Source organism: Phascolarctos cinereus, unplaced genomic scaffold (genome assembly GCF_003287225.1).
Source record: "Phascolarctos cinereus isolate Bilbo 61053 unplaced genomic scaffold, phaCin_HiC Scaffold_5;HRSCAF=322, whole genome shotgun sequence".
NCBI lineage: Eukaryota > Metazoa > Chordata > Mammalia > Diprotodontia > Phascolarctidae > Phascolarctos > Phascolarctos cinereus.
Window position 1 is genome coordinate 278,909,560 of NW_027555958.1, and position 25,981 is coordinate 278,935,540.

The 25,981-nt window shown below is 35.1% G+C and overlaps 1 protein-coding gene across 2 annotated transcripts in view; it reads right to left on the bottom strand.

Annotated features, from left to right (window-relative positions):
* ABCA5 (ATP binding cassette subfamily A member 5) overlaps positions 1-25,981 on the bottom strand; it is a 121,222-nt gene that overhangs the window by 84,432 nt on the left and 10,809 nt on the right. For both annotated transcript variants that reach the window (XM_021002516.2, XM_021002514.2), the window contains 3 exons: positions 9,154-9,270; positions 5,044-5,248; positions 1,743-1,904 (listed from right to left, as the gene is read on the bottom strand). In XM_021002516.2, coding sequence (XP_020858175.1) covers positions 1,743-1,904; positions 5,044-5,248; positions 9,154-9,255 — 469 coding nt within the window. In that variant the 5' untranslated portion in view covers positions 9,256-9,270. The remainder of the gene's footprint in view (positions 1-1,742; positions 1,905-5,043; positions 5,249-9,153; positions 9,271-25,981) is intronic.

A 25,981-nucleotide genomic window follows, 5' to 3' on the forward strand; every position in this document is an offset into this window, starting at 1 on the left:
CTCTAAAAATAACATAAATAGGAATGATACACATGTTAATGGCACACCCTCATCATCAGTGTGAATACTCATGCTACCCACGGAAATCACAATTCAATCACACTTCATCCTGTGGTATTCTGTTTTCTGACTCTCATCATTCCTAGATAACGGATTTAGCTAATCAAAATAATGGAGGCTTTCTTTTAGGTTTTCCTGTATCTGTGGGAATGAGTGCAAGACTCACTCAGGCTGTCCCCTCTCCGGTCTGGCTACAGACCTAGCTTACCTTCTTCTCTAATCACACAGTTCTTTGACAATGTTAATGAATTTCAGTTCTTGTAGGCATTCATGCTGGATAATATAATACAGTCTACTTACATACAATTATGATTATTGAAACCATCTATTTAACCACCTTCTATTAGCCACAGAAAACAAACTACTGGTCTAAAATGTAATGCATCTATAAGTTTTCTAATCATTTATTTTTTGTCGTGGTAAATATCTACGTGCAATAGGATGTTAAAAGTCATATCAATCAGCACAAACAGAAGCAAAACTGGTAATGAAGTCTTATGCACAGCAATGTAATTTTCTTTAATCAATTAAACTTGTAATAGCCACAATCACTTATCAGCTTCAAAGTCCCTACAAATAAAAGAACAGGCCTAATGCAAGACAAGGAAAAAAAAACTACACACAAATCCACACGCATACACACACACACTAATATGACTTCTTGAATAAAAGCCAAAAATTAGTATCAAAGTACATACTACATATTAGACACTAAAATTTTTAATGATGCTGATGCTAGGTTAAGAGGTAATAAACTTGTTGAGGGCAAGGGCCACATCTTATTTAAACTTTGTATCTCAGTACTTTAGCACAATGCTATGAACACTGAGATATATAAGTGCTTGTGATATATTAATTTAAATAACTTCCTACAGATGAACAACTGAAAATCAATGTTCCTTATTCAAAATAAGAAAATAACACTTTGTTTCTTGGAATAAAAAGTCTAAATTTTACTGTAACACTATAAGATCAGTATCACAAAAGTACTTGTATTAATTTGAGAGGGAAAAACTGAGAAAGTCTGAGAAAGTAATGAATAGGTATAAATAACACTGAACTGTCAAAAAGGACAAGATTATTATTACAGAATGCATATAATCCATTTGATTCATGTGTTTATATTCTGTCATATCTCCTTCTATACAAAGCCTCTGGTTATCTCCCTAATTCTTAGTGCCTAATTCCTCAAATTACATTTGATTTATATATCTATATACATGTTGTAGTCCTTAACTCCTCTATCCCTAACCATGCTCCTTAAAGTATTATTCCCAGGGCCTAGAACAGTGCCTTGCACAGAATAGGTACTTAACTATTTATTGAACTAAATCCAAACTTCTTTTGACAATGTTTTTCTGACCAAATAAACTTGGCTGATGCAATATATCACGGGATCATATATTTAGGGATTCAAGGGACTTAGAAGTCATTCAGACCAACATCCTCATTTTACAGATGAGGAAACTTGAGATCCAAAGGAGAGATAGTAAAGCTCAGATTTTAACTGGCAAAGAAGACCAGGAAGGAATATGCCACAAATGTCTCCATGCCATAATATCTGTTAATATGTTAATAAGTACTAATATATAACATGGCTTACTTATTAATTTCAAACATGGATCAAAATCATAACAAAATTACTTGATACAACTCTCAAAAACTTGACTAGAGATGCTTACCTCTGGAATTCATATACACAGAAGATACTGGGATCATATCAGGAAAAAAACGCAGTTCATAGGACATGAAGTCTTTGAAAACCACACCCACAAAATTGGTAGGCTTAGAAAGACTGGATTCTTGCAATTCTCTCTCATTTGCATACTTTTCAGTAATTAAGGCTGTAAAAATATTATATAGTTATCATTCACAAATTAGAATGTCTGAGGAAAACACAGAAGTTCAATGTTTACACATTTTAAGAAACATTTATAAAACATTTTCTGTTTTCAGTACTCCTTGATACTTATTAAGGAATCACTAAAAATGCTAATAGAATTCTATGAATAATATAGTATTTTAATAGATTTTGAGATTTCGATAGTGCTTTTCCTCCAAAGGCATAAAAATGTCTAATGATAAACATTTCCAATGATAAATCTAATTTCTCTTTCAGGGCCAGTGCTTTCTTAGTTCTTAACCAGAAGGGAGAGGAGGGCTATTTATAATTAAAATGATATTGTTTCTTAAATTAAACATGAGAAGACTACAGACAATGACAGAATCATAAGAATGAAAAACCATGAAATTCAACCATCTCAAAGCAGGCCTAGCCCTATACATTTGCCAATAGATAAGTTCCTACAGGATTCTTGATTATATAAATGTACAACTTAACAGTGGTAGGGAAATTCTTTGTAATTGAAATTCCTGATGGTGTCATTTAAATCCAATATTTCTTCATCTGTCACTAGAGAAAAATTATCTTCTCTTCATTCAGGCTTCTCTTTTCCAATCCCAAAATTTAAGATCTATCTTCACAGACCTATTTTCAAACATTTAATCTTCTTTTCTGAATTTTCTATAAATCATTCACATTTCTCTCAGTTAGACAAAACTTTTAAAAAGGTCTAAATAATGTTGAAAATAATAAGGAAAATTACTTATATAAAATTATATATAAATTATTTTATATAAAATTATTACGTTAAAAATTATTAAAGGTGCAAATATTGTATTTCCATGCACACATATCCTAGTTTGATTCCCACTAGTTTTTGTGAAAACACTATATAATTTAGATACAAATATGATCAGAAATTCTTCATCTTACGTTTATAGAAGTTATCTTGGAACTTAATTATTTTGTATATTTTTAGTTTTTCCAGAATCAGAGATTTAGAACTGAAAGAGACCTTAAGAGGTCATTTAGTCCAAGACCCCCATTTTACAAATGAGGTGAATGAGGTCCAGAAAAGTGATGTGACTCGCTCAAGATAATGGCAGAAGGATCAAAGCCCAGATAACATGACTCCAAGTCTATTGCTCTTTTTCGCTGTACCACATGACCTTTTTTCATTTCTTGAGCTCTTCATGATTGTGTCTAATTATGTTGTTCCAATCTGCTACCCCTCCTAGTCTGGTATTCACACAGACTTAGTAAGCACTCTTTCAACATTTAGATTTTTATAAAAATATTTAATACTACCAGGCTCAGAAAAAAAATCTACAGAAAATTTTCCTCATCTTTCTAATAAAATTAGTTAACTGTTTATCTATTTTATTGTTGAGTTTTCACCTCCACAAAAAAAGTCCAGCTTTTACTTTTATTAATGCAATGTTTTTTTAACTTTCAATTTTTTTAATCTCTTCCTTGATTTTCTGAATTTCTTTTCTAGTGTTTGTTTTTTTAATTTGTACACTTCCTAGTTTTGTTTTGGTTTGCTTAGTGAAATGACTCTTTCACTGATGTGCTTCTCTCTCTCAAAGTGTTTAAAAATATAAATTTCCTCTAAGGACTGCTTTTGCTGCACCTCAAAAATTCTGGTATGATGTCTTATTGCTGTTATTATCTTTAATGAAATTATCTGTTGTTTCTATCATTTATTCTTTGACCTCCCAAATCTTTGAGATGAAATTATTGCATCTCCATTTGATTCTTAATACTTTTTTCAGCAGCTCTTTAATATAATTTTATTTTGTTATGATAAAGGATGTGATTAATATTTCTGCTTTTCTCCATTTGTTAGGTCTTTATGTCCTAATACATGATCAATTTTTATAAAAGTACCTTGCACAGCTAATATACATATATGTGTGTGTGTGTGTGTGTGTATACATATACATGGGTATGTTCACATATATTCCTTTCTATTCTCATTCAATAGTAGCCAGAATTATATCATATCTAACTTCAGAAAATTCTATTCAGATCTCTAACTTCTTTTTTGTTTATCTAGAACCGACAAGAATACAATGAGGTACCTTATTATAGTTTTACTCTCAATTTATCTCCTATTTCTCTAGTACTCCTCTTTTTAAATTCATTTAACTTTTCCTTTAAGTATTTAAAATCAATGACATTTGGTGCATATGTGTTAAAGTACTGAAATTAATTCACTGTGTATGGCACCCATCACCACACTTAGATTTTGTTTTGCTCATGACTAATTTTTCCATGAATATACTCTCCTTCTTACACTCCACCCCTTCTCCCCTATCTCTATGTCTTTCTATATCCTAGAGGGATTTAATATATTCCCATATCAAACTTGCCTTGTTCTCTCTTTTGACCAGTTTAGATGAAAGTAAAGTTCAAAAGATGTCTGCTCCCCTCATTCTTTCCAATTGGCCATTTCAGTTGTCATTGATAACTTCCCCAGTAAAAACTTTCAATAAGTTGTGTAATCATAAAACATGATAAGATACATACTGCTCTGCCATACCCATCATTCAAGAAAACAACAAGCCAACCTCTGGCCAAAACTCAGTAACAACCAAAGACCCATATATACGGCATTTTTGGTTCTCCCAAACTGTAACGCTTATATTAATTCTCTGGTCTCAAACTGAGAGCAGAGTTGCTTTATGTTCTGAGCTACAGCTACAAGCTACCATTTTGTGCTGCTATTTGCCCTATGTACCGACACTGACCGATTACTAATACTGGAAATATTTTTATCACTTTACATACTAGAGTATCACAAGATCAGGAACTATTAAATATAGTTATCATTTTATGAATGTGCTTATTTTATAAGTGATCAAAGGAAGTATAATCAGAGAAAATATGAATTAAAATAATTTAAATAGTCTACTGCTAAATATGTCAACCAGCTATAATGTCAATATTTTTGAAATATGCAGTAAAAGCCAATGAAACAACTTAAATTATGCCATAATTATTATAAAGCCAAAAATATCATTAAAGGAAAATATATACTACATAAAGAATTAAGTTTACTCAGTGCAATCGGCATATAAATAATCTAAGAAACTACCATATGAAGCTGGAAAAATACATATATAGGCTCACAATACCATCAGGAAGATAATGAGTAGACACTATATTCATGATGTTTCTTGTAACGTTAGTCACTGGAGCATATGCAATAATGAATTCAGACAGGATAGATTTATCCAAGGGGTCAAGTTCTGTATCAGGTACTTCTGCATACTTCTTATTTGGATGCATCATGCTTATTAATATTAACCAAAATAAAAAAAATAGTGGAAAAATAATTTCCTGCAATTAAAAAGAAACAATGTGATTAAAATGTTTAAGAATGAAAGGTAAAGAAAAATGAATACTCTGGAATTAGACATTTTTGAGTTAGTTACCCAAAGCATCTTCCCTAAACATATTATGTGGTCCTTCATTTACCTTCAGTATCATAAAAATATTTTAAAATCTAAAGCCTAGGATAAATGAAGGTGATACATGAATTAATGTCACTGTATCCTATAACCATTACTGCATTTTAAAAAATTTAATCAATCAGTAATAAATATATCTATGAAGAAATTTTAGTATTCAAACTAACCAAAGGCATACATTTATAAATGTGATGTGTGTGTATATATAAAATTTGTATAACTTACAATATTAGAGTATATTATAATCAATCAATAAGTCAACAAGCACTTATTAAACAACCATTGTATATCTAGCATTGTACTTGGTGCTGAGTATACAAAGAAAAAACCAAACAACCTCTGTCTTAAAGAGTTTATATTCTATTGGAGATGACAACAGATATACATAAGTATATAAAAAACACATACACAATAAATACAAGGCAATGTCTAGGGGTGGGGGTGAGTGGGAGGCCACTGAGTTTGAAATGTCCAATAGGCACTTTGTGAAGCAAGCTCTGGAGATAGTCTAAGGCTGGATATATACACAGAGGATTATGTGCAGAAATCATGCAACCCAATAAAACTGGTTCTTTCAAAAAAGAAAAATTGTGTAAATGGAAGAGACCTAAAGGAGAGAAATGAGATATATACACAACTGGGGGAGGATGATGATTCAATAAAGGAAACTGAGAAGGAGTAGTTAGGCAAGCTGAAAAATGAAGAGGCAGTAGTGTCATAAAAATCCAGAAAGTTAAGAGCATACAGGAGAAAAGGCTAACCAACAGTATCAAATGCTATAGAAAGGACTAGAAGGATGAGGATTTAGAAAATGCCATTGGTCATGGCAATGAACACTATCATTGGAAATTTGGAGAGAGCAAAAAAGAAGGTTTGATTTTTCAAACACAGAGGACACAGAGGACCACAAAAGAGAATCAATTAGAAAGGAACTGGCATGCCTCGCACAGTGAAGGCCGGATAACATACATTTATATGCAACTTAGTCATCGTGATGGCCATTTCTTCCAGCACTATTCTACCACACACGAGAAGGAAAATGGAGGGAACAATCCAGGGTTAAGGTGTGACAAGGCATGACTGGCAACAGGTCAAAAGGGCGAGGAATTTAAGAGGACGATATAATGTTAAATTGGCTAACTACAAGGTCAAGATTAAGAAGAGACAAAGTGAAGCTAGAGAAGCAGTGATGGCTTAGAAGAATACTGAAGGATTGGAGGTCATGGCAAAGCATTACTGAACAGGTTTAGGAGAAGTGAGCTTGTATTTAAAATTAGCAAGCCATATCACTATACTTTTCAATGAAGAAAGATAACGGTGTTTTCTGATAACAGCACAGCTGCCATAATCACAAAGACCGTCACTGAAATGAAAAAAAAATTGGCACTAGCACCAGCTAGACCTTCAGAGACAAGTAGGGATCTGAAGCTTGATGCTGCAGGTATAGGGAAAAAAAGTCAACAAGTCCATGAACAATTAAAATTAAAAAGAAAAAAAGGATTGTAATCGTGCTACTATGAACTATGGGAAAAGTGGACTAAATTATCTTCCTCAGATGAATCCCAAAGACTGCCTTCAGCAAGTTTCCTAAGGTTGATAGCATCCAGCAAGCCTCCTTACCTCCTTTACCTCAATATCCCTTACCAACTCCCTCTGAACTCCCCGGACATGTCTAGGCAACACAAAAACCCTTCCCTCCTCAGAAAACAGCCCTACTTCAAGGGATAGTGATTCCATCTTGCTCTGTATTGGTCATTTTGCTGTAAATGATCTCTTGAGAACTGCAAGACCAGCTGCAGCACCTAGTGTCCTTCAGCATCTCCTTTTCGCCTCTTACTGGTATAAAAAGACTTAGTTGCTGAAGATGGAGGATTCTATAATCCTGGAAAGTTCTCCTCCCTATATAGCCCAATGGACAGATTTCTTTGATTTAGTGACACTAGCTACACTGAGACAATAACTCCCTTATCTACCTCTTGTAACTGTTATACATTTTTCTCCAATAAGCATAATATTATTTTTGTATAATCACATGCATTTTATGAATAGTTGTGTTTCTTTTCTTTGTTTCATATAATGTTATTCTGAAGGATGTTTAGCTTATGAATGCTATCCTAGAAAAAGTAAGTATATAAGGAAATTCTTACACCAGGTTCTGCCATCCATTTTGGTATTTACCCCAGCCACCTAGAATAAATGGCTCCACTCTTAATTGACTTCTCAGTATTATTATCCAACTCCACACTCAAGACTCAGATTACTGACCCTTTTGGGTCCCCCAAAATTTCCACCACAGAATTATAAGTAAAAATTAAAATTAAAACAATTGTCATTCTGGGAATATTCACTCTCTGCTAAATCTTGAGTCTTGAAAGGTTTTTTAGTGTTCTTAATTATTAAAGATTATTATTAGCAAATTAATTAAATATTGCTTATATCTTATCTGGTAAACAGGGATAAATACAATACACTCCACCACATTTGCTATATAAATAAGGCTCATTTAAAGGACAGAACAAAAATGGTCAACAGAGAACTGAAACCTAAGAGGAGAAAATATTCATGATAATATCAAGTCACCAAGCAGAAATCAACAACATCCCAAGATACAGAAAGAACTGGCAGATGTGATTGCTGAGTCACTGGTACTGACTTTCTAAAAATAATGGAGAAGGAATGAGGGTAATGCAAAGATTACTGAAAGGCAAATGTTATGATTTTTTTAAAATGAAGAAAATTGAATATGCAAACTATACATATTCAATGAACAGCCTATTTCTAGCAAAATTTTGAAAGGTAATATCAAAAGGATGGCTAATGATCATTAAAAAGGATGCAGCACTGATTTAAAATCAGCTCCCTGAAGGAGCTCACATTCTATTGCAGGATACAGTATGAATACAGATAAACTATACAAGTCGAAAAGGAAGAGAGTACTAATAACTGGATAAAGCAGAGTAAGGATCAGGAAGGGACTTCAGTAGTAGACAGCACCACAGCCATTCTTTGAAGGAAGTTAGGGATACAAGAGGCAGTGGGGAAGAGGAAGTACACTACAGAAACAGAAGATCACCTGCGCAAAAGCACGGATGTGGGAGATAATGCCATGTACTGTAAATAACTAGTAGGTCAGTTTGCCCAGAATGGCGAGTAAAGGAATATGAAATAAGACTGAAGAGGTGAGGTGAAATTTGTACTATGGAGGCTCTAAGTGACAAGCTGAGGATTCCATACTTTCTCTTAGAAACAATAAGGAAACACTGATGACTTTTGAATTGGAGGGACATGATGAGATCTGTTTTAGGAACATCAATTTGGCATCTGTGTGGAGGAGTCAGCTAGAATGAATTCCTATTTCTCTGATCTTCTCCCCCTTTACTCTCCTCCACATGCTCTACTTTCTGGCAACACTGGCCCACTCATAGTTCCTCAGACAGGCCATTCCGCCTCTAATCTCTGAGCCTTTAATGACGTGGAATGTTCTAACCCTTTATCTCTGGCTCTTGGTTTCCTTGACTTCCTTCAAAATTCAACTCAAATCTCACCTCCCCCAGGAGGCCTCTCGGCTGCCAACACCTTTTCCTCTTAGAATGCCTCCCATTTATTCTGTAATCTTTATGTACCCAATTGTTTACATGCTTTTTCTCCATCAGAATGTGTCATTAGTAGCACTCTCACCCCTCCTAACTGGTGAATTCCTGATTGAACCTTAAGAAAACAGTTAAGAATCATACTCTGCTACTTATAAAACCAAAAATGTACCATTCAGCTTACCTGAACACTACTTTTTTTAGTCCTACATTTAATTAGATAATTCTTGAGTAAAAGAGTTCGAGTTTGTCTCCATACTCCCACCTCTCTAATTGCTGTAGTCATGTTGTCTGCATCAACCTAGGAACAAAAAATGTAGAAAGTATATAAATACACACAAATTTATATGGTACGTAATCATTACTGATCAGAGAAATATTAATTAAAACAACTCTCAGGTACCTCCTCACACCTATCAGAAATCATAAATGCTGGAGCGGATGAGGGAAAAATAACTACACTAATGAACTGCTGGTAGAGTGGCAAACTAGTCCAACCATTTCGGAGAATAATTTGGAACTATGCCCAAAAGACTATAAAACTGTGCATACCCTTTGATCTAGCAATACCACTATTAGGGCTGTTCCTCAAAGAGATCAAAGAAAAAGGAAAAGGACGTATATGTATAAAAATATTTCTAGCAGCTCTTTTTGTGGTAGCAAAGAATTGAAATTGAGGGGATGATCATCAACTGCGGAATGACCGAACGAGTTATAGCATATGATTGTGATAGAGTACTATTGTGCCATAAGAAATTATTTGGGGGGGGGGTATCAGAAAAAACATAGCAAGACCTATATGAACTGATGCAAAATGAAGTGAGAGGAACCAGGAAATAGATAACTGTGCACAGTAACAGCAATGCTGTAATTATGATCATCCATGAAATGTGAAAGACTTGGCTGGTCTGATCAACACAATGATCTAAGACAATTCCAAAGCACTCATGATGAAAAAATGTTATCCACCTCCAGAGAGAAAATTGATGAAATCTGACTGCAAATTGAAGTATGACTTTTCTCACTTTTTTTAATATGGCTAATATTAAAATATCTTTTGCATGATTTCACATGCATAATTGATATTATATTGCTTGCCTTCTTGGTGGGTGGGACAGGAGGGTAGGTGGTGGGAGGGAGAGAATTTGGAACTCAAAATTTAAAAAGAAAAGAATGTTAAAAATAAATAATAATTTTTTTAAAAGTATTTCTCAGACACTGGTATTAATAACTTAAGTCACAATTTTTACAGAAGGCTTCAGCTAGGCACAAATTGTTCAACATGTCACAGAATAAAATTTACCCAAATCAAAGCTCCCAGCATAGTACCTTGTATCCAATAGGTACCCATAAATATATACTGAATGAATACATAACTACATGAATATTTCCACTTAAAAGTAATATAGATTCTGCTTTCTGACATACTATTTTTTTTTTTTGGAATGAGGCACTTGGGGTTTAGTGACTTGCCCAGAGTCACACAGCTACTAAGTGTCAGGTGTCTGCGGCTGGATTTGAACTCAGGTCCTCTTACTCCAAGGCCAGAGCTCTACCCACTGCACCATCTAGCTGCCCCTTTATTTTTTTTTTTGACAAGGCAACTGGGGTTAAATGACTTGCCCAGGGTCACACAGCTAGTAAGTTAAGTATCAAATGTCTGAGATCAAATTTGAACGCAGGTCCTCCTGACTCCAAGGCTGGTGTTATATCCACTCTATCACCTAACTACCCCTGTGATTTACTATCAGAATAATTTTCAATCGTGCTTATTAGCTGCCTTGAACAAGTCACTTAAGCACTCTGGGATTCATTTTCCTCATATGCAAAATGAGGAGTTAACCAGATGAACTTCAAGGTTCCCTCCAATTCTAAATCTATACTATCAATTCTTTTATGAATGAATAAGTATTTTTCTGGTCAATGACATTTTTATAGTAGAATCACAAAGTCAAAGGATTTTCATATAAGATATGAGTTCCATCAGTCAGTCAATGAACATTTATTATGCACCTACTATGTGCCAGGCATTTTGCTGAGCACAGTATTTTATCATTTTTTCCACTCCTTAAAAAGACTCTAGTTTTGTTTCTTCCTTTAAAATGTATCAATGAGAGTGACAAGACCAGTAAGATGCCAAAACAGATGAACTCAGCAAACTTCCTGTACCCTGAAATAAAGTAATTGTTTGCCAGAGAGGTAGGGCAATCACATTTGATTGTTCAAGGTAAGAATATAAAAGCTGTAAGCAAGGTTTAAAAATACCCTATAAATTACAGAATTTAATTACTTAGAGAGCTGTCTCACTCCACATGCCCACAAAGAGTAAAAACAAGCAAACTCACAGAATTTTGCTGTGAAACCCAGTCTTGACCCCTATGGTTTTAGTGACTACTCCCGATTCCCAACCACCCTCCAAACCCACAAGAAAGCAACAGACATCGATGCTGCCAAGTCATGTGAAGGAAAAGAAAAAAAGGCAACATGCCTGTGGGTAGCAGTGATGAGAACCACAAGCTAGAGAGAAGCAACTTGTTCTGATGGAAAAATGAACTGGGAAAGCCAACTTGGGTAAGTACATCCCCCTCGGAAATTGTTCAGAGGAGGAAGCAGCAGGGGCATCCCTAAAGCCTATCCCTGGATGTCCACTTAACAATAAAGAAAGAAAAGACAAAGAGTGGATAGAGGGAGAAAGAGGAGAAAAACCTAAAATGGCAAAAAGATAAAGAAGAAAACCTCAACAGAAGCCCAGGAAACAAAGCATATGAACCAACCTAGGAGAACAAGGAGAAAGAATAAGAAAAAGAAAAAGAGGAAAAGAAAAAAGAGGAAGAAGAGGGAGGAGGAAAAATGAGTAAGAACTGAAAGAAAAATCAAGATAGATTAAGAAAATATAATATGAAGGAATAGGAAGCAATAGAAAAAAAGAAGGAATCTTGTGGACACCTTAGAGATCACAGAACAAAAAGAAACTATAGAGGACTTTTGGATCACATGAGCAGAAAGATAAATCATTATACATTTTTTTTTCTAATCTTAATCTCAAGCATCTCCAAAATAGAAATTATATGCCAAAGCTAAAGCAACATTCATTGCCTCCATGGTCTAGAATAGCCAAAATACAAAAGAAAGTTAAAAAAATAACAAAATAACATGAAATGACATAGCCTGAGCTTACTCAGCATTCCTCCTCAACCTCTCAGGCTACAGGCAGCAACCAATAAACAGACCTGTAACAAAACCAAATCCCAAACTCCAGTCCTTCTTCTTTCCAGTGCTGTAGAGGCCCTGGCTCCAAGCTGCAGAACTTTGCTTGGGTCACAAAAACTAGCCAGAGACAGTTAGCAAAGCAGCAGGCCTTCGAGAGCAAAATCCTGCTAAGGGCCACAACAGCCAGCAGCATTGTTGCAAAGTTCTGAAATTTCAATGCCTAGCAGGAGAAATGAGGAGCAGAGGGAATGAGACAGGACACTGTTGGGGAAGGGGGGGGGAGGGTACAGCACTCCACTGACCCTGAGGGAAAGAGTTGAGCATTCAGCCGGAGTTAGTTCTGTTTACCCAAAAATCAGTTGGGTCAGAGACCTAGGATGGTGAGCCAAGAATTGCTCAGTGTGGGAAGAAGCTGAGATATACCCAAAGGCAACCACCATCGGAGGTTAAAGTTAGAAAGTGAGCAATAGGGGTAAAAGGGGGGGGGGAGGCTGAAATTATCAAAAATCTCAGGAAGAAGAAAACTCAAATATCTTGAATATAAAAGCAGAAAAAAACCACAAAAGGAAATACGGCCTCCAGATCCAGTAAAAAAGAAAAAAAAGTTCAAGCATCTATGAATAAATAATACTGCAAAACAAAAGAGAATGATCCAACACTTAATAAGACAGAGGATCCTGTGGAATATGAGGAGGACATTGAACCACCACAACCCACTGTTCCTAAGTGGTTTAAAACAGAAATGAGACTTATGAAAGCAGAATTTGTGGTCTGAAAAACAGAAATAATGGACAGAATAGAAAAACTGTTATCTGTGACAGCGAGTATCACCAAAGAAACAAAAGTGAGAACAATAGATTTATAATGCAAATATACAGAAGTGAAGGACAATCTAGAAGAGAAGCAAAAAAAAAACCCAACAACTTAAAATATGGTCGCAAAGCCAACAAAACACTAATTTTAAAGACAGGATTGCTCAGAAACAACCTAAGGATCATAGATTTCCCAGAAGAACACAACAGGACAAAAAACCTTAACACTACAATGCAAGAAATCATAGAAAATAACTGCCCAGAACTTCTGAACATAAAAAATGAAATACCAATTGAAAGAGTCAATAGATCACTTTGGGAGGAAAAAAAAACCCCAAGGCTGCAAATCCCAAGACACATAATGGTTAAATTGTTAAATTAAACTGTTAAATTCAATTCAGAAACAAATTCTGCAACTGATCAGGAGAAAGACCTTCAAATACAAAGGAAAAAGAAATGCTTATTTATAAGACTACTCTGATCAACCAAAAATGTAGACTAGAATAGACTAGACTAGACTAGACTAGACTAGACTAGACTAGAATAGACTAGACTAGACTAGACTAGACTAGACTAGAATAGAAGATAGAATAGAATAGAATAGAATAGAATAGAATAGAATAGAATAGAATAGAATAGAATAGAATAGAATAGAATAGAATAGAATAGAATAGAATACAATGAATAAAAAAAAAAGCAATGGAACTCAGGATGCAACCCAGGGTACCTATGCTGCAAATCTAAGCTTAACCAAATAAATGGTAAAGGATGAGCATCCAGTAATGAAGTGTTTGATATATTCTTAGAAAGAAAACCAGAAAAGAGACTGTTTGCTTCTCAAACACCCCAAACAACAGAAACGCAGCAAGAGTGACAGAATTAGAGACCAGTAGGAATGTACACGGAAACAGCAGTAAAGGCAGAAGTCACATCAAACCAGCAAAAAGGTGGGCCTGGTGCACTATGGACAGAATCTGGTGACACCATACCTAGGGGAATTGATGTTTTTGTGGGACTACATTACAACATAGGAGAATACACGAAAGGAAGGGGGGGAGGAACAAGGGCAAAAAGAATAACGTGCGATGTGCCCATAGAAAATTAAGGGCTAGCCATGAGGCGAATATAACCTCTGTGGTCTCAGTAAGAGAAGAGCATGAAGAGAAGTGGGTGAAAAGAAGTGGGGAAGAACTCAAAGAGAGGTGATGGGAGGACTCATTGCTTTGGTGCTAGGAAGAGGTTCCAATGAGGAATATTCCTATGAGTGAAGAGAGATAGTCTTTGAAGAGAGATGGGGATCTTGTGCTAGAGGTGGTCTGGGGGATATGCTGCTTCAAAAGATCCTGGTCCTAGTCGGGGAGGAGTTAGACCTTCTGGGGGCAACTGGCACCTAAAAAAGCAGGAAGGCATGGACCCAGGAAGGAGCCTTTGAGGTAAATGAGAAAAAGAGGGTAATTGGTAAGGGTATAGATTAGTGGTGAGCTGCATAATCAGGGAAGTAGGGGAGGGCCCCTACCCTGCCACAGGACAATGTCCTTTCTGACACCTGCAATAATTGGCACTGTTCTGGGAGTGAGACACAATAGAGAAGCAGAATCCCACCGCCAGCTCTACAAGGTAGTGGCAGAAACTGCACAGAGAGGAGAGCCTAGAATGGATACCTTGAAAGTTAGGGTTGCATGAGCAATACAGAGAATAAAGAGACACTAGAAAATACAGGGATTGTGAAACAGAGGGTAAGGGTCTGGAGCAGACAGAGAGGATAGATAATGAAAAGAGCAAGATTTTGGGAAAATGGACAAAAACTTAAATTTTAAAAAACTAAGTTAAAAAAAATTCTAGTTGAAAGGAAGGAAAGGGGAACCTAAAACTGGGAGGAAAAAGGGAGGAGAAGAATCACATAACTAGATAAAAGCAGTAGAGAAAAAGTAACTAATAAGGAAAACTCTAAAAAAGAGAAACAAGTAACAAACATGAAGAGGGGATCAGGCTAAAGGAAGGAAAGCCAGTGGGAAAAGGATCCCCTTTTAAGGTAAATTAATTGAAGAAACACAGTACTATGTTTACAGAAGGGAGGGGGGTAATAACTTGAAAAAAATGTTTGAAAAATATGGAGGAAAATATACACCTAATTCTTGTAATTTTAAATGTGAATAAACACCTACTGAAACGAAAAAAGTGACAGACTAGAGAAAACAAAAACCTATAATTTGTTGCTTATAAGAAATACATCTTAAAAACAAAGACATAAATAACATTGAAAGGATAGAAAAATATTTACTATATATCAAGTAAATCAAAAAAAAGCAGAAGTTGGAAATCATGCTAATAAAGCAAAAAAAATATTCATTACACAAAAAAGGATAAGTACGCTGCATTATACTGAAAGGAACACAGACAACAAACAAATTTCATTAACAAACAAATATGCTCCAAATGCTTCAACATCTAAATTCATGAAAGAAACACTCTCTGAGCTATAAAAAGACAAAGAATATAACACAGTCATGACAGGAGGCTTCAAAATCCTTCTTTCAGTTTTGGACAGGTTTAACAGATACAGCAAACTAGAAAATATAGTACTGAAAAAATTGCTGGAGAAACTAAAGTTGAAAGACTTGTGGCATCTTCTAAATGGGACAGCTAAAGAATATACATTATTTGTGAGCACCACATGGAACTTTTATATAAACTGACCATGTACTATAACACAAAAATACTATAAACAATGTATAAAAAGGAAGAAATAGTTGATACATCCATGGAACTTTTATGTAAACTGACGATGTACTAAAACACAGAAATACTATAAACAAGTGTAAAAAGGAAGAAATAATTGATACATCCCTTGTAGATCATAAAAAATAAAAACAGTAATTGGTTAAGGGGACACAAATCAAAGATACAGACCTATATGGTGATTTAACAACGAAATGCTTAATAATGAGTGGGTCAAAGAACAAACCATAGAAACATCCACTAAATAAAAGAAAATGAAAACAATGAAACAATATGACGAAATTTCTGAGATGCAGCTAAAGCAGTCCTCTGGGGGAAAAATCACATCCTTACAAATACACATTAATAAAACAGAAAAAGAGAGTAAAAGAATTGAAAAGAAAAAATTGAATTAATAAATAAGCTAGGAGTCTTGTTTTGTTTTTTAACTTATAAAATAAACAGCTAATGTGATTTTTAAGAGATAGGAAAGCCAAACTGTGTCAAAAACGAAAAAGGAATTGGGGCAGCTAGATGGCACAGTTGGTAGAGCTTGGAGTCAGGAGGATCTGAGTTCAAATGCGGCCTCAGACACTTAACACTAGCTATGCGACCCTGGGCAAGTCACTTAACCCCAAATGCGTCACCAACAAACAAACAAAAAATAAAAAAAAACAAGAAGAAAGGAGTGTCTCAGCACCCCCACCACAATAACAAAAAAGGAGAACATAATTTAAGAGGAAATAAAGGAAATTATCAGAAACTATTTTGCCCAATTTCATCCTAAGAAAACTGAGAACTTAAAAGAAATTAGATGAAAATACATATAAAATTAGATGAAAATAGAATAAATACAAAAAGGTCTATATTAACAAATGAACAAATATACTATTTAAATAATCCAACATCAGGAAAAGGAATCCAAAAATTCATAAATGAACTCAAAAGAAAAACTCTCTAGGACTAAACAGATTTACAATTGAATCCTATCAAACATTCAAAGAACAACTAATTGCTGTTCTACATCATCTGTTTGCAATAATAAGAAAAGAAAGCCTCCTTCCAATCACTTTCTATAATATGAATTTGGACTTGATACTTAAACCAGCAAGAGAGAAACCAGAAAAAGAAAACTATAGGCCAAAATCTCTAATGAACATTGACATAAAAATGTCAAGTGAAATAGTGGCAAGCAGGCTACAACAACATTTTGGAAAGATTATATACTATGATCAGATTGGGTTTATTCCAGTAATACAGGGTTGGTTCAATATAAGGAAGGCTATAAATATAAGAAACCATGTCAAAAGTATAAATAATTTTTAAAAATATATGACATTAGTAGACTTTGAAAAGCCTTGACAAAGTTCAATATCCCATTTCTATTAAATACTCTAGAAATCATAAGAATAAATTAATCTTTACTTAATAGAATAATGGCTAATTCCAAAAGCAAACATTATATATATGGAGAAAAAGCCTTTGTAATAACATCAGGACTAAAGCAAGGGTGTCTATTATTACTACTAACTGATCAACATAGCCCTAGAAATGCTAGGTATAGCAATGAAGTAAGAAAAAGAAATTGAAAGAAGCATAAACAAAGAGGAAACAAAATCACTATTCTTTACAGATGATATAATGGTGTATTAATGGAATCCGAGGATGTCAATTTAAAAATTAACAGAAAAACAACTCCAGGTAGTCAATGACTATAGTAATCTATTATTTGACAAACCCAAAGACTCCAGCTTCTGGAATAAGAGCCCACTCTTTGAAAAAAACTGCTGGGAAAACTGGAAAAGAGTATGGCAGAAACTAGGGATAGACCAAAATCTCACACCATATACCAAAATAAAGTCAAAATGGGTTCATGATTTAGATATAAAGGCTGATACTATAAGCAAACTGGGAGAGCAAGGAATAGTTTACCTATCAGATCTATGGCAAACAGAAGAATTCATGACCAAACAAGAAACAGAGAACATTACAAAAAGCAAAATGGATAATTTTGATTACATTAAATTGAAAAGTTTTTGCACAAACAAAACCAATGCAACTAAAATTAGAAGGAAGGTAGAAATTGGGAAATAATTTTTACAACCAGTCTTTCTAATAAGGGCCTCATTTCTAAAATATATAGAGAACTAAGTCAAATTTGTAAGAATACAAGTCATTCCCCAATTGATAAATGGTCAAAGGATATGGACAGATAGTTCTCAGATGAAGAAATTAAAGCCATCTATAGTCATATGAAAGAATGCTCTAAATCATTATTGATTAGAGAAACGCAAATCAAAACAACTCTGAGGTACCATATCACACCTATCAGATTAGCCAACATGACAAAACAGAGAAATGATAAATGTTGGAGAAGATGTGGGAAAACTGGAACACTAATGCATTGTTGGTGGAGTTGTGAAACAATTCAACCATTTTGGAGAACAATTTGGAACTATGTCCAAAGGGCTATAAAAATGTGCATACCCTTTGATCCAGCAATAGCACTTCTACAGCTATATCCCAAAGAGATCATACAAATGGGAAAATGACCCACATGTACAAAAATATTCATGGCAGCTCTTTTTGTGGTGGCCAAGAATTGGAAATTGAGAGGATGCCCATCAATTGGGGAATGGCTGAGCAAGTTGTGGTTGTGAATGTAATGGAATACTATTGTGCTACAAGAAATGATGAACAGGCTGACTTCAGAAAAACCTGGAAAGACTTGTATGGTCTGATGCTGAGTGAAGTGAGCAGAACCAAAAGAACGTTGTACACAATAACAGCCACCTTGTGTGATGACTAATACTGATAAATTTAACCCTTCCCAGCAATACAAGGATCGAAGACATCTCCAGAGGCTTCATGATGGAAAATGCTATCCACATCCAGAGAAAGAACTATGAAAGTTAAATTGCTATTTTTTTCCCTCTTCTGTTGAGTTTTGTTTCATCTTTCTGATGGCTCCTCCTATTGGTTTTAATTTTTACTTACAACACCACTAATGTGAAAACATGTTTAATAGGAATGTAAATATATAGTCTATATCAGATTTTGCCCCTCTTGGGGGAGGAGGGTGGAGAGGAAAGGGGAGAAAAATTTTAAACTCAAAAGCATATTGAAGTGATTATTGATAAATCAAAATAAATTAATAAAATTTTTTAAAAAGAAACAAAAAAAACTTCAGCAAAGCTGGAGTATATAAATCTATATAAATCATCAGCATTCCTCTACTTTACCAACAAAACCTAACAGTAAGATCTAGAATAAGAAATTCCATTCAAAATAACTGCATAAGCTATAAAATATTTGGGAGTATATATACCAAGATTCACCAAGAATTATCTGAATCCAAATACAAAATACTTTTTGCAGAAATAATGGCAGACCTAAATAACTAAAGAAACAATAATTGTTCATGGGCAGGCCAAGACAATATTTTAGAAATTATAGTACTACCTAAATTAACTGACTTATTCAGTGTTATACCAAAATCCCAAAAGAACATTTTATAGAGTTAGAAGAAATAATAACAAAATTCATGTGAAGGAACAAACTCTATGACAGAGCAGTAGTCATTAAAATGATTTGATCCTGTTTAAAAAAAAAAGAGAAAGGCTAATGAGTGGAATGGATTACATAAACAACATACAGAAGCAAACAGAACAACACAGTAGCTGATAAACCCAAAGACCAGAGTTGCTGGAGAATGGACTCACTATTTGACAAAATCTGCTGAGAAAAATGGGCACAGTCTGGCAGAAATTACATTCCTACTAATGCCTCACATTATATACCACAATAAGTTCCAAATAGATACATAACTTTGATCTAAAAGGTTATACCATAAATAATAAATAGGTAGGAGAAGAAAGAAAAAAAATTAACTATAAGATCTATGGATAGGGAAAAAAAGTTCCCAACTATACAAGCAATAGAGAGGATCATACAAAATAAAATGAACAATTTATATTACAAAGCAAGTTTTTTATACAAATCTAACATAAAAATTAGAAAGGAAACAGTTAAGTGAGGGGAAAAAATCTTTGCAGCAAAGCCCTCTGATAACGATCTCTTACGCACGATATTTAAACATACACACACACACACACACACACACACACACACACACACACACACACACACACAGAAAGAACTGATTCGAATTTATAATACTAAGAGACATTCTCCAATAAATGGTTAATGGATATGAAGAGGTAGTTTTGAAAGGAAGCAATCCAAGTTATCAATGGTCAAATAAAAAAAGATGCTCTGTTAGAATTCATAGAAGAAGTCAAAAAAGACTTCAAAAATCAAATAAGAGATTAAGGAAACTTTAAAAAAAAACAATCCAAGAAAAACAAGATTATGAAAAGAAAGTCAACCAACTAGAAAAGGAGATTCAGAATCTTTTTTTTAATTAATTTATTTTGATTTATCAACAATCACTTCCATATGTTTTTGAGATTCAGCATCTTAAGGAAGAAAATGATTGACTGAAAATTAGAACTGGGCAAGGGGAAGCCAGCAAAGTTATATAACCAAGAAGTAATAAAACAAAATATAAAGAATGAAAAAACAGAAGAGAATGTGAAACATAAGAAAAACAACTGATCTGGAGAACAGATCAAGAAGAGAAAACATAAGAATAACTGGACTATTTGAAAGCTGTGATCAAAAAAAGAATCAATACACTAATATAAGAATTAAAGAAATTTGTTCCAAAGTGTTAGAATAAGAGGGGGAAATAGAAATAGAAAAAAATCCACTGATCACCACCTGAAAGAAGAGATCCTTGGAGGAAAACCTACAGGAACATCATAGCCAAATTACAAAACCCCCAGGTTAAGGAGAAAATATTACAAGTAGCAGGAAAAAAACAATTCAAGCATGGCAGAACCACAATTACAATTACAGAAGGTCTAGCAGCAGGTATACTAAAATACCACAGGTCTTGGAACAACATATATCAAAGAGCAAAAGAACTGGGAATACAGTTGAATTACAGCTGAAAATATCATACCCAGCAAAGTTAAGTATAATCCTCAATGAAAAAAAAATGTACATTCAATGAACTGACAGACTTTCAGGATTTTACTGCAAAAAGACCAAAACTTTATAGAAAATCTGACATACAAGATCCAAGAGAAACATAAGGTAAACATCAAAGACTAATTACAAGGGACTCAATAGGGACAAATGGTTTACTTTTTACAAGTGGAAACGTAAACCACATGTCTATGACTGTCATTAGTAATTGCGTAGTTCAAAAGAAAGACTGGAGTAGAGTTGAGTATATGATTCTAAAAAGCAAAATGACATAGGAAAAGGTAAAAAAAAGTAATTATCTCAAACAAATGAGGTGGGAGGGAAGAAGTGATACAGAGGAATTAGATGGGGGAGGAAAGTGGGGAGTTCTGGAACTCTATTTTCATTGGGAATAGGTTAAAGAGGAAATACACAGGTACACACATATACACACATATCTAGAAGGGTATAAAAGTCTAAATTCAAAAAGAAGTAAGAGGGTAAGGGGATAGGATAAGAAAGGGACAAGGAATAGGATAAGGGGACGGCACAGGAGGGTGTGTAATTTAACAGGAATGGGATAAAGAGGGAACAACATCTATATTTTTAGAAGAGTACAAAAATCTATTCAGAAAGAAATAAAAGGGTAATGGGATGGGGGGAGGGAGAGGAAAAGGGATGGATTCTTGGAGGAGGCATAGGTTAAGGAATAGGAAGGCAAGCTAGCAGGTAAAAGGAAAGGAAAGGAGCGAGAAGAGATAGGAATAGGGTGAGAAAGACAGTGGGGAAAACAGGAAGAAGAAAAATATACCAGCAATTATAGATTAGAATATAAATGGGATGGATTTACCTATAAAATGGGAACTGATAGCAGACAATTTTACCTAATTAATCTATTTATGTAATGCCATCCCCATGAAATTACTAAAAAACTATCTGAGTCAGAAAAAATAACAACACGGTTCATTTGGAAGAGCAGAGAGTCAGGAACTTCAAGGAAACCAGGGGGAAAAGATATGAAGGAACTAGATTCAGTAGTATCAGATCTTAAACCATATTTAAGACAAGAGCAGTGTTGAAGTATAAAATGGATAATTTTGATTATTTTAAATAAATATTTTCCTGTATAAATAAAACCTATGTAGTCAAGAAAAGAGGGAATGTAGAAAATTGAGGAAAAAACTCTTATAAACAATCTCCCAGATACACTGTGATTGTGTTGGAACAGTGTTGTGGTGTAGCAAATAATGAGCTGGTGGGTTTAGGAAAATATGGAAAGACTTAGACTTAGGAAGGAAGATGCTATCCACCTTCAGAGAAGCAAACGACACGTGGAAATAAGCATAATATGGTCTTATGTATATGTGTGTGAGTGTCCATGTGTATGTATGTGTATGTTTAAGGATATCTATGTATAAGTGTATATGTGTGTATATATGTGTGTATGGATGTATATGTATGGATGTATGGATGGATGGATGTATCTCTACGCTTAATTGTAGCCTGGGGAAGGGAGGGAAAAAAAAGTAAAAAGTACACAGCAAGGGACAAAAGAAAACATACAAGGAAGCAAAGAAAAGCTGGACAGCTTGGAAAATAATGTGTAGTATTCATTATATAGGTTTTCTTGAAATGAAAATTTATTGCTTTATACTGAATCCTCTCTTATGTTCTGTTGTGTATGTGGCAATTTTTTTTTCCTTTTCTTATTCTGTATTTAAGTTCAAAATAAATTTAAAAACTAAAAAAAAAAAAGGTATCTCCAAGATATCCAGTACGAAATGTTCAATGAATGAAATGTTCAATGATTAATTCATGATATGGAAATGAAGCTCAAGGAAGACACTACAGATGGTTATACAGATCTAAGAGTCATCTATAATGATGATAGTTAAATCCATGGGAGTTGATGAGGTTACAAAGGTTATTATACAGGAAGAAGAGAAGATGGCCAAGGACAGAACCTTGGTGAACACCCATAGTTAAGGTGGCATGATGTGGATGATCAGCCAGCAGATGGAAATTAGGACAAGCAAAACAGGAGACTGGTGACACAAAAAACCCAGAGAGGTAAGAGTATCAAGGAAGAAAAGGTGGTCAATAACATCAAATACAACTGAGAGGCCAAAAAGCATTAGCACTGAGAAAATACACACACACACACACACACACACACACACAGATTTGGTAATTCAAAGACCTTTAGTAACTTTTGAGAGTAGTTTCACTATTGGCTGATGATGACAGAAGCCATATTTCCATGGGTGAGAAATGAATGACAGAACAGCAAGTGGAGGCAGCTACTGTAATAATAGCTAGCCTTTATTACAGTACTTTAAGGTTTGCAAAGCCACCTGCCAGTTATCTCATCTAATCCTCCCAACAACCCTGTGAAGGGGGTGTCATTATCATCCCCATTTTACAGACAAGGAAACAATGCATACAAAAGTTAAGTGACTTGCTAATAATCACAGAGCCAGAAAATATCTGGGGCAGAATTCAAATTCAGGTCTTCCTACGCTAAGCCATATCTAAAAAAGTAAAGACAACTTTTTCAAGGAGTTTGGCTTGTAAAGTGAGAAGAGATATAAAATGACAGCTTGCAAGGATGGTAGGGCATAGTAGAATAAGAGAGATGTGGGCATATATAGTCAGTAGGAGAGGGACTGAAGATTGGGGGCAGGAGAGTGATGATCTACTCAAGAAGACTGGAAGGAAAAGGGATAAAGTATGTATGTAGAGGGCTTGGCCTTGACAAGACAAATGTTTTTGTCAGGGTCTGAGGAAAAGGAAGAGAGTGGTAGATGATTATCAAGGGTTTTTGACATGAAGAGAATGAGAGAAGAGGAAGAACAAATCAAATGGCTTCCATTTTTTCAGTAAAGTAGAAGCAAGTGCCTTAGCTGAAAAAGAAGGGGGGTGAGGGGTTGGGGAGAAGTTGGAGTGAAGGATGTAAGGAGGAAAGACGTTCTGGACTGGGCTGAGTCAGCTGCAAGTCTATTTCCCTGGTACTTTAGGTTTAATACTGGAACAAAACGATACACTCGTAAGTCATTTAACAATTAACAAGAATGATTATTTCTTCAGCCGTATCATGGAAAAGGATATCAACAAAGACAGACATTAAGAAACCCTTGAGCTGATTCTGCTGACCAAGGTTCCCATTACAATTCACCAACCTAACATCTGAGAGTCTTTCCAAGCATCTTTTGGTTGCTTTGTATTCAGGTAATGACGTTTCCCTCAGCCAACCAAGATTAAAGAAATGTCTCAATACCTCTTAAAGAAGAAGTAGCCTACTCTACACCAAGTAGGGATATTGCTTCTACCTCATAAGAGAGTATTTGGAATAGGTTCTGTAGGGATCAAGAGATGCAAACAATTAGGGAGAAATAAAAATGCCTTGTTGCAATAAGAGCCAAGTTGACCTTGAATAACATGAATGTGTAATGTATTAAAGTCAGCATGATTGTAGAACTTTTCTCCAGCTACATTCATAGGATTTGCAATTAGGAGGTGACAGTAATCATGCAGAGATTTACAAGAGTGGTGACAAGACAAGGAAACAGGGGATTCAAGAAGAGAGAATGAGAGGGAACTGAAATGATTAACTACTGGGTTGGTGTTAGGGAGCAAAGAAAATGAGGTCAGAGAAGAAGAATCACTTGAGAAAGTCCTGAAGTGTGGTTGCAGAAGTCTTGATAAAGGCAAAGAACAGCTAAATGAGAGGTGAAACACAGGGAAAAGTGGAATAACAGACTAGTGGGGAAATACCAGTTTCAATAATATTATTTTCAAACAACTATTAAATGAATTTACAAACTGAACATCATAACAGATGATGACAAATCCATAGCTAGAGGGGATGTTGGAGGTCATCTAATCCAAGCCCCTATTTTATAGGCAAAAATTTAGACAAAATATTAAAAACTGATTTGGGGGGAATAAAAGGTCTAGAATCTCAAGGGAAACACATATTCTTAAAAACTTATTACCTAATGTATGTAGCCAAAAGATATAAACAAACAGTTCTTATTAACAACCATGAGGCATTATTCCAAATTTCTTTCTTTCTTTTTTTTAAGGCAATTGGGGTTAAGTGACTTGCCCAAGGTCACACAGCTAGTACATGTCAAGTGTTTGGTCTGAGGTCAGGATTTGAACTCAGGTCCTCCTGACTTCAGGGCCAGTGCTCTATCCACTGTGCCACCTAGTTGCCCCTAAATTTATAATAAGAAAAATAAAAAGCAAAAGAATTGTGAGGTTCCACTTCATATCCAGGAAATTGAAAGTGATGAGAAAAATCAATGTTAGAAGGGCTACATTAAGATGGGCACTCTAGACCTTCTGGCTAAGATGGCTACCCAAGAGGAGGTAGACAGCCTGGATCCCAAATACAATTGCAGAAAAAACCCCTACATTAAGTGACTTTGTCAACTCAAGAACTACACTAAAGTCAACTACAAGTCCAGGGGAATAAGAAAAAACACCTCCCAAAAAACTAATGCCAGATGAAGCAAAAAAGACGGAAACCTCTGAGCACATTCAGGGGTTCCAGGACACCACAAGAAGCCTTAAGATCCAATGTCTGAACCTCATAGATTCAAGAGAGCCCAAAACCTACCAATCTTAGTATAGATATCCCCTTGGAAACTGAGGTCAGTGCAGGAACCCAGGTAACCGAGGTAAAGACCAAGCAAGGCCAACTGCCCCACCCCAAAATGCATCACAGGTCCGAACCTGGCCCTGGCACAAAGCCTCTGCTGAGGAATAAAGGCTGGAGATAAGTGAAAAAAGAAGATATGAACTATTATAAAAAGTTATACTAGATCTAGACAAACTAAAATAAATAAATCCAACCTACAAAAAAAGTATAATTCCACAATTATAAGTAGAGACTGTGGGGGGAGGGGGTTGGGGATGCAGAGGGGAGAAAAGATTTTCCACAAGGACTACTTGAATACCTGGAAGATATAAAATGAGAGAGAAAAATGAACTCTGGATAAAAGAACTAGGAACACAATAAATAATCTAGGACCGTGGTAAACCTTACAAAGTAACAGACTTCCTGAAAGTTAGAATAAATCACACAGGGGCAGCTAGCTAGGTGGCCCAACAGATAGAATGCCAGGCCTGAAGTCAGGAAGACTCATCTTCTTGAGTTCAAATCTGGCGTCAGACACTAGCTATGTGACCCTGGGTAAGTCACTTCACCTTGCTTACCTCAGTTTCCTCTTCTGT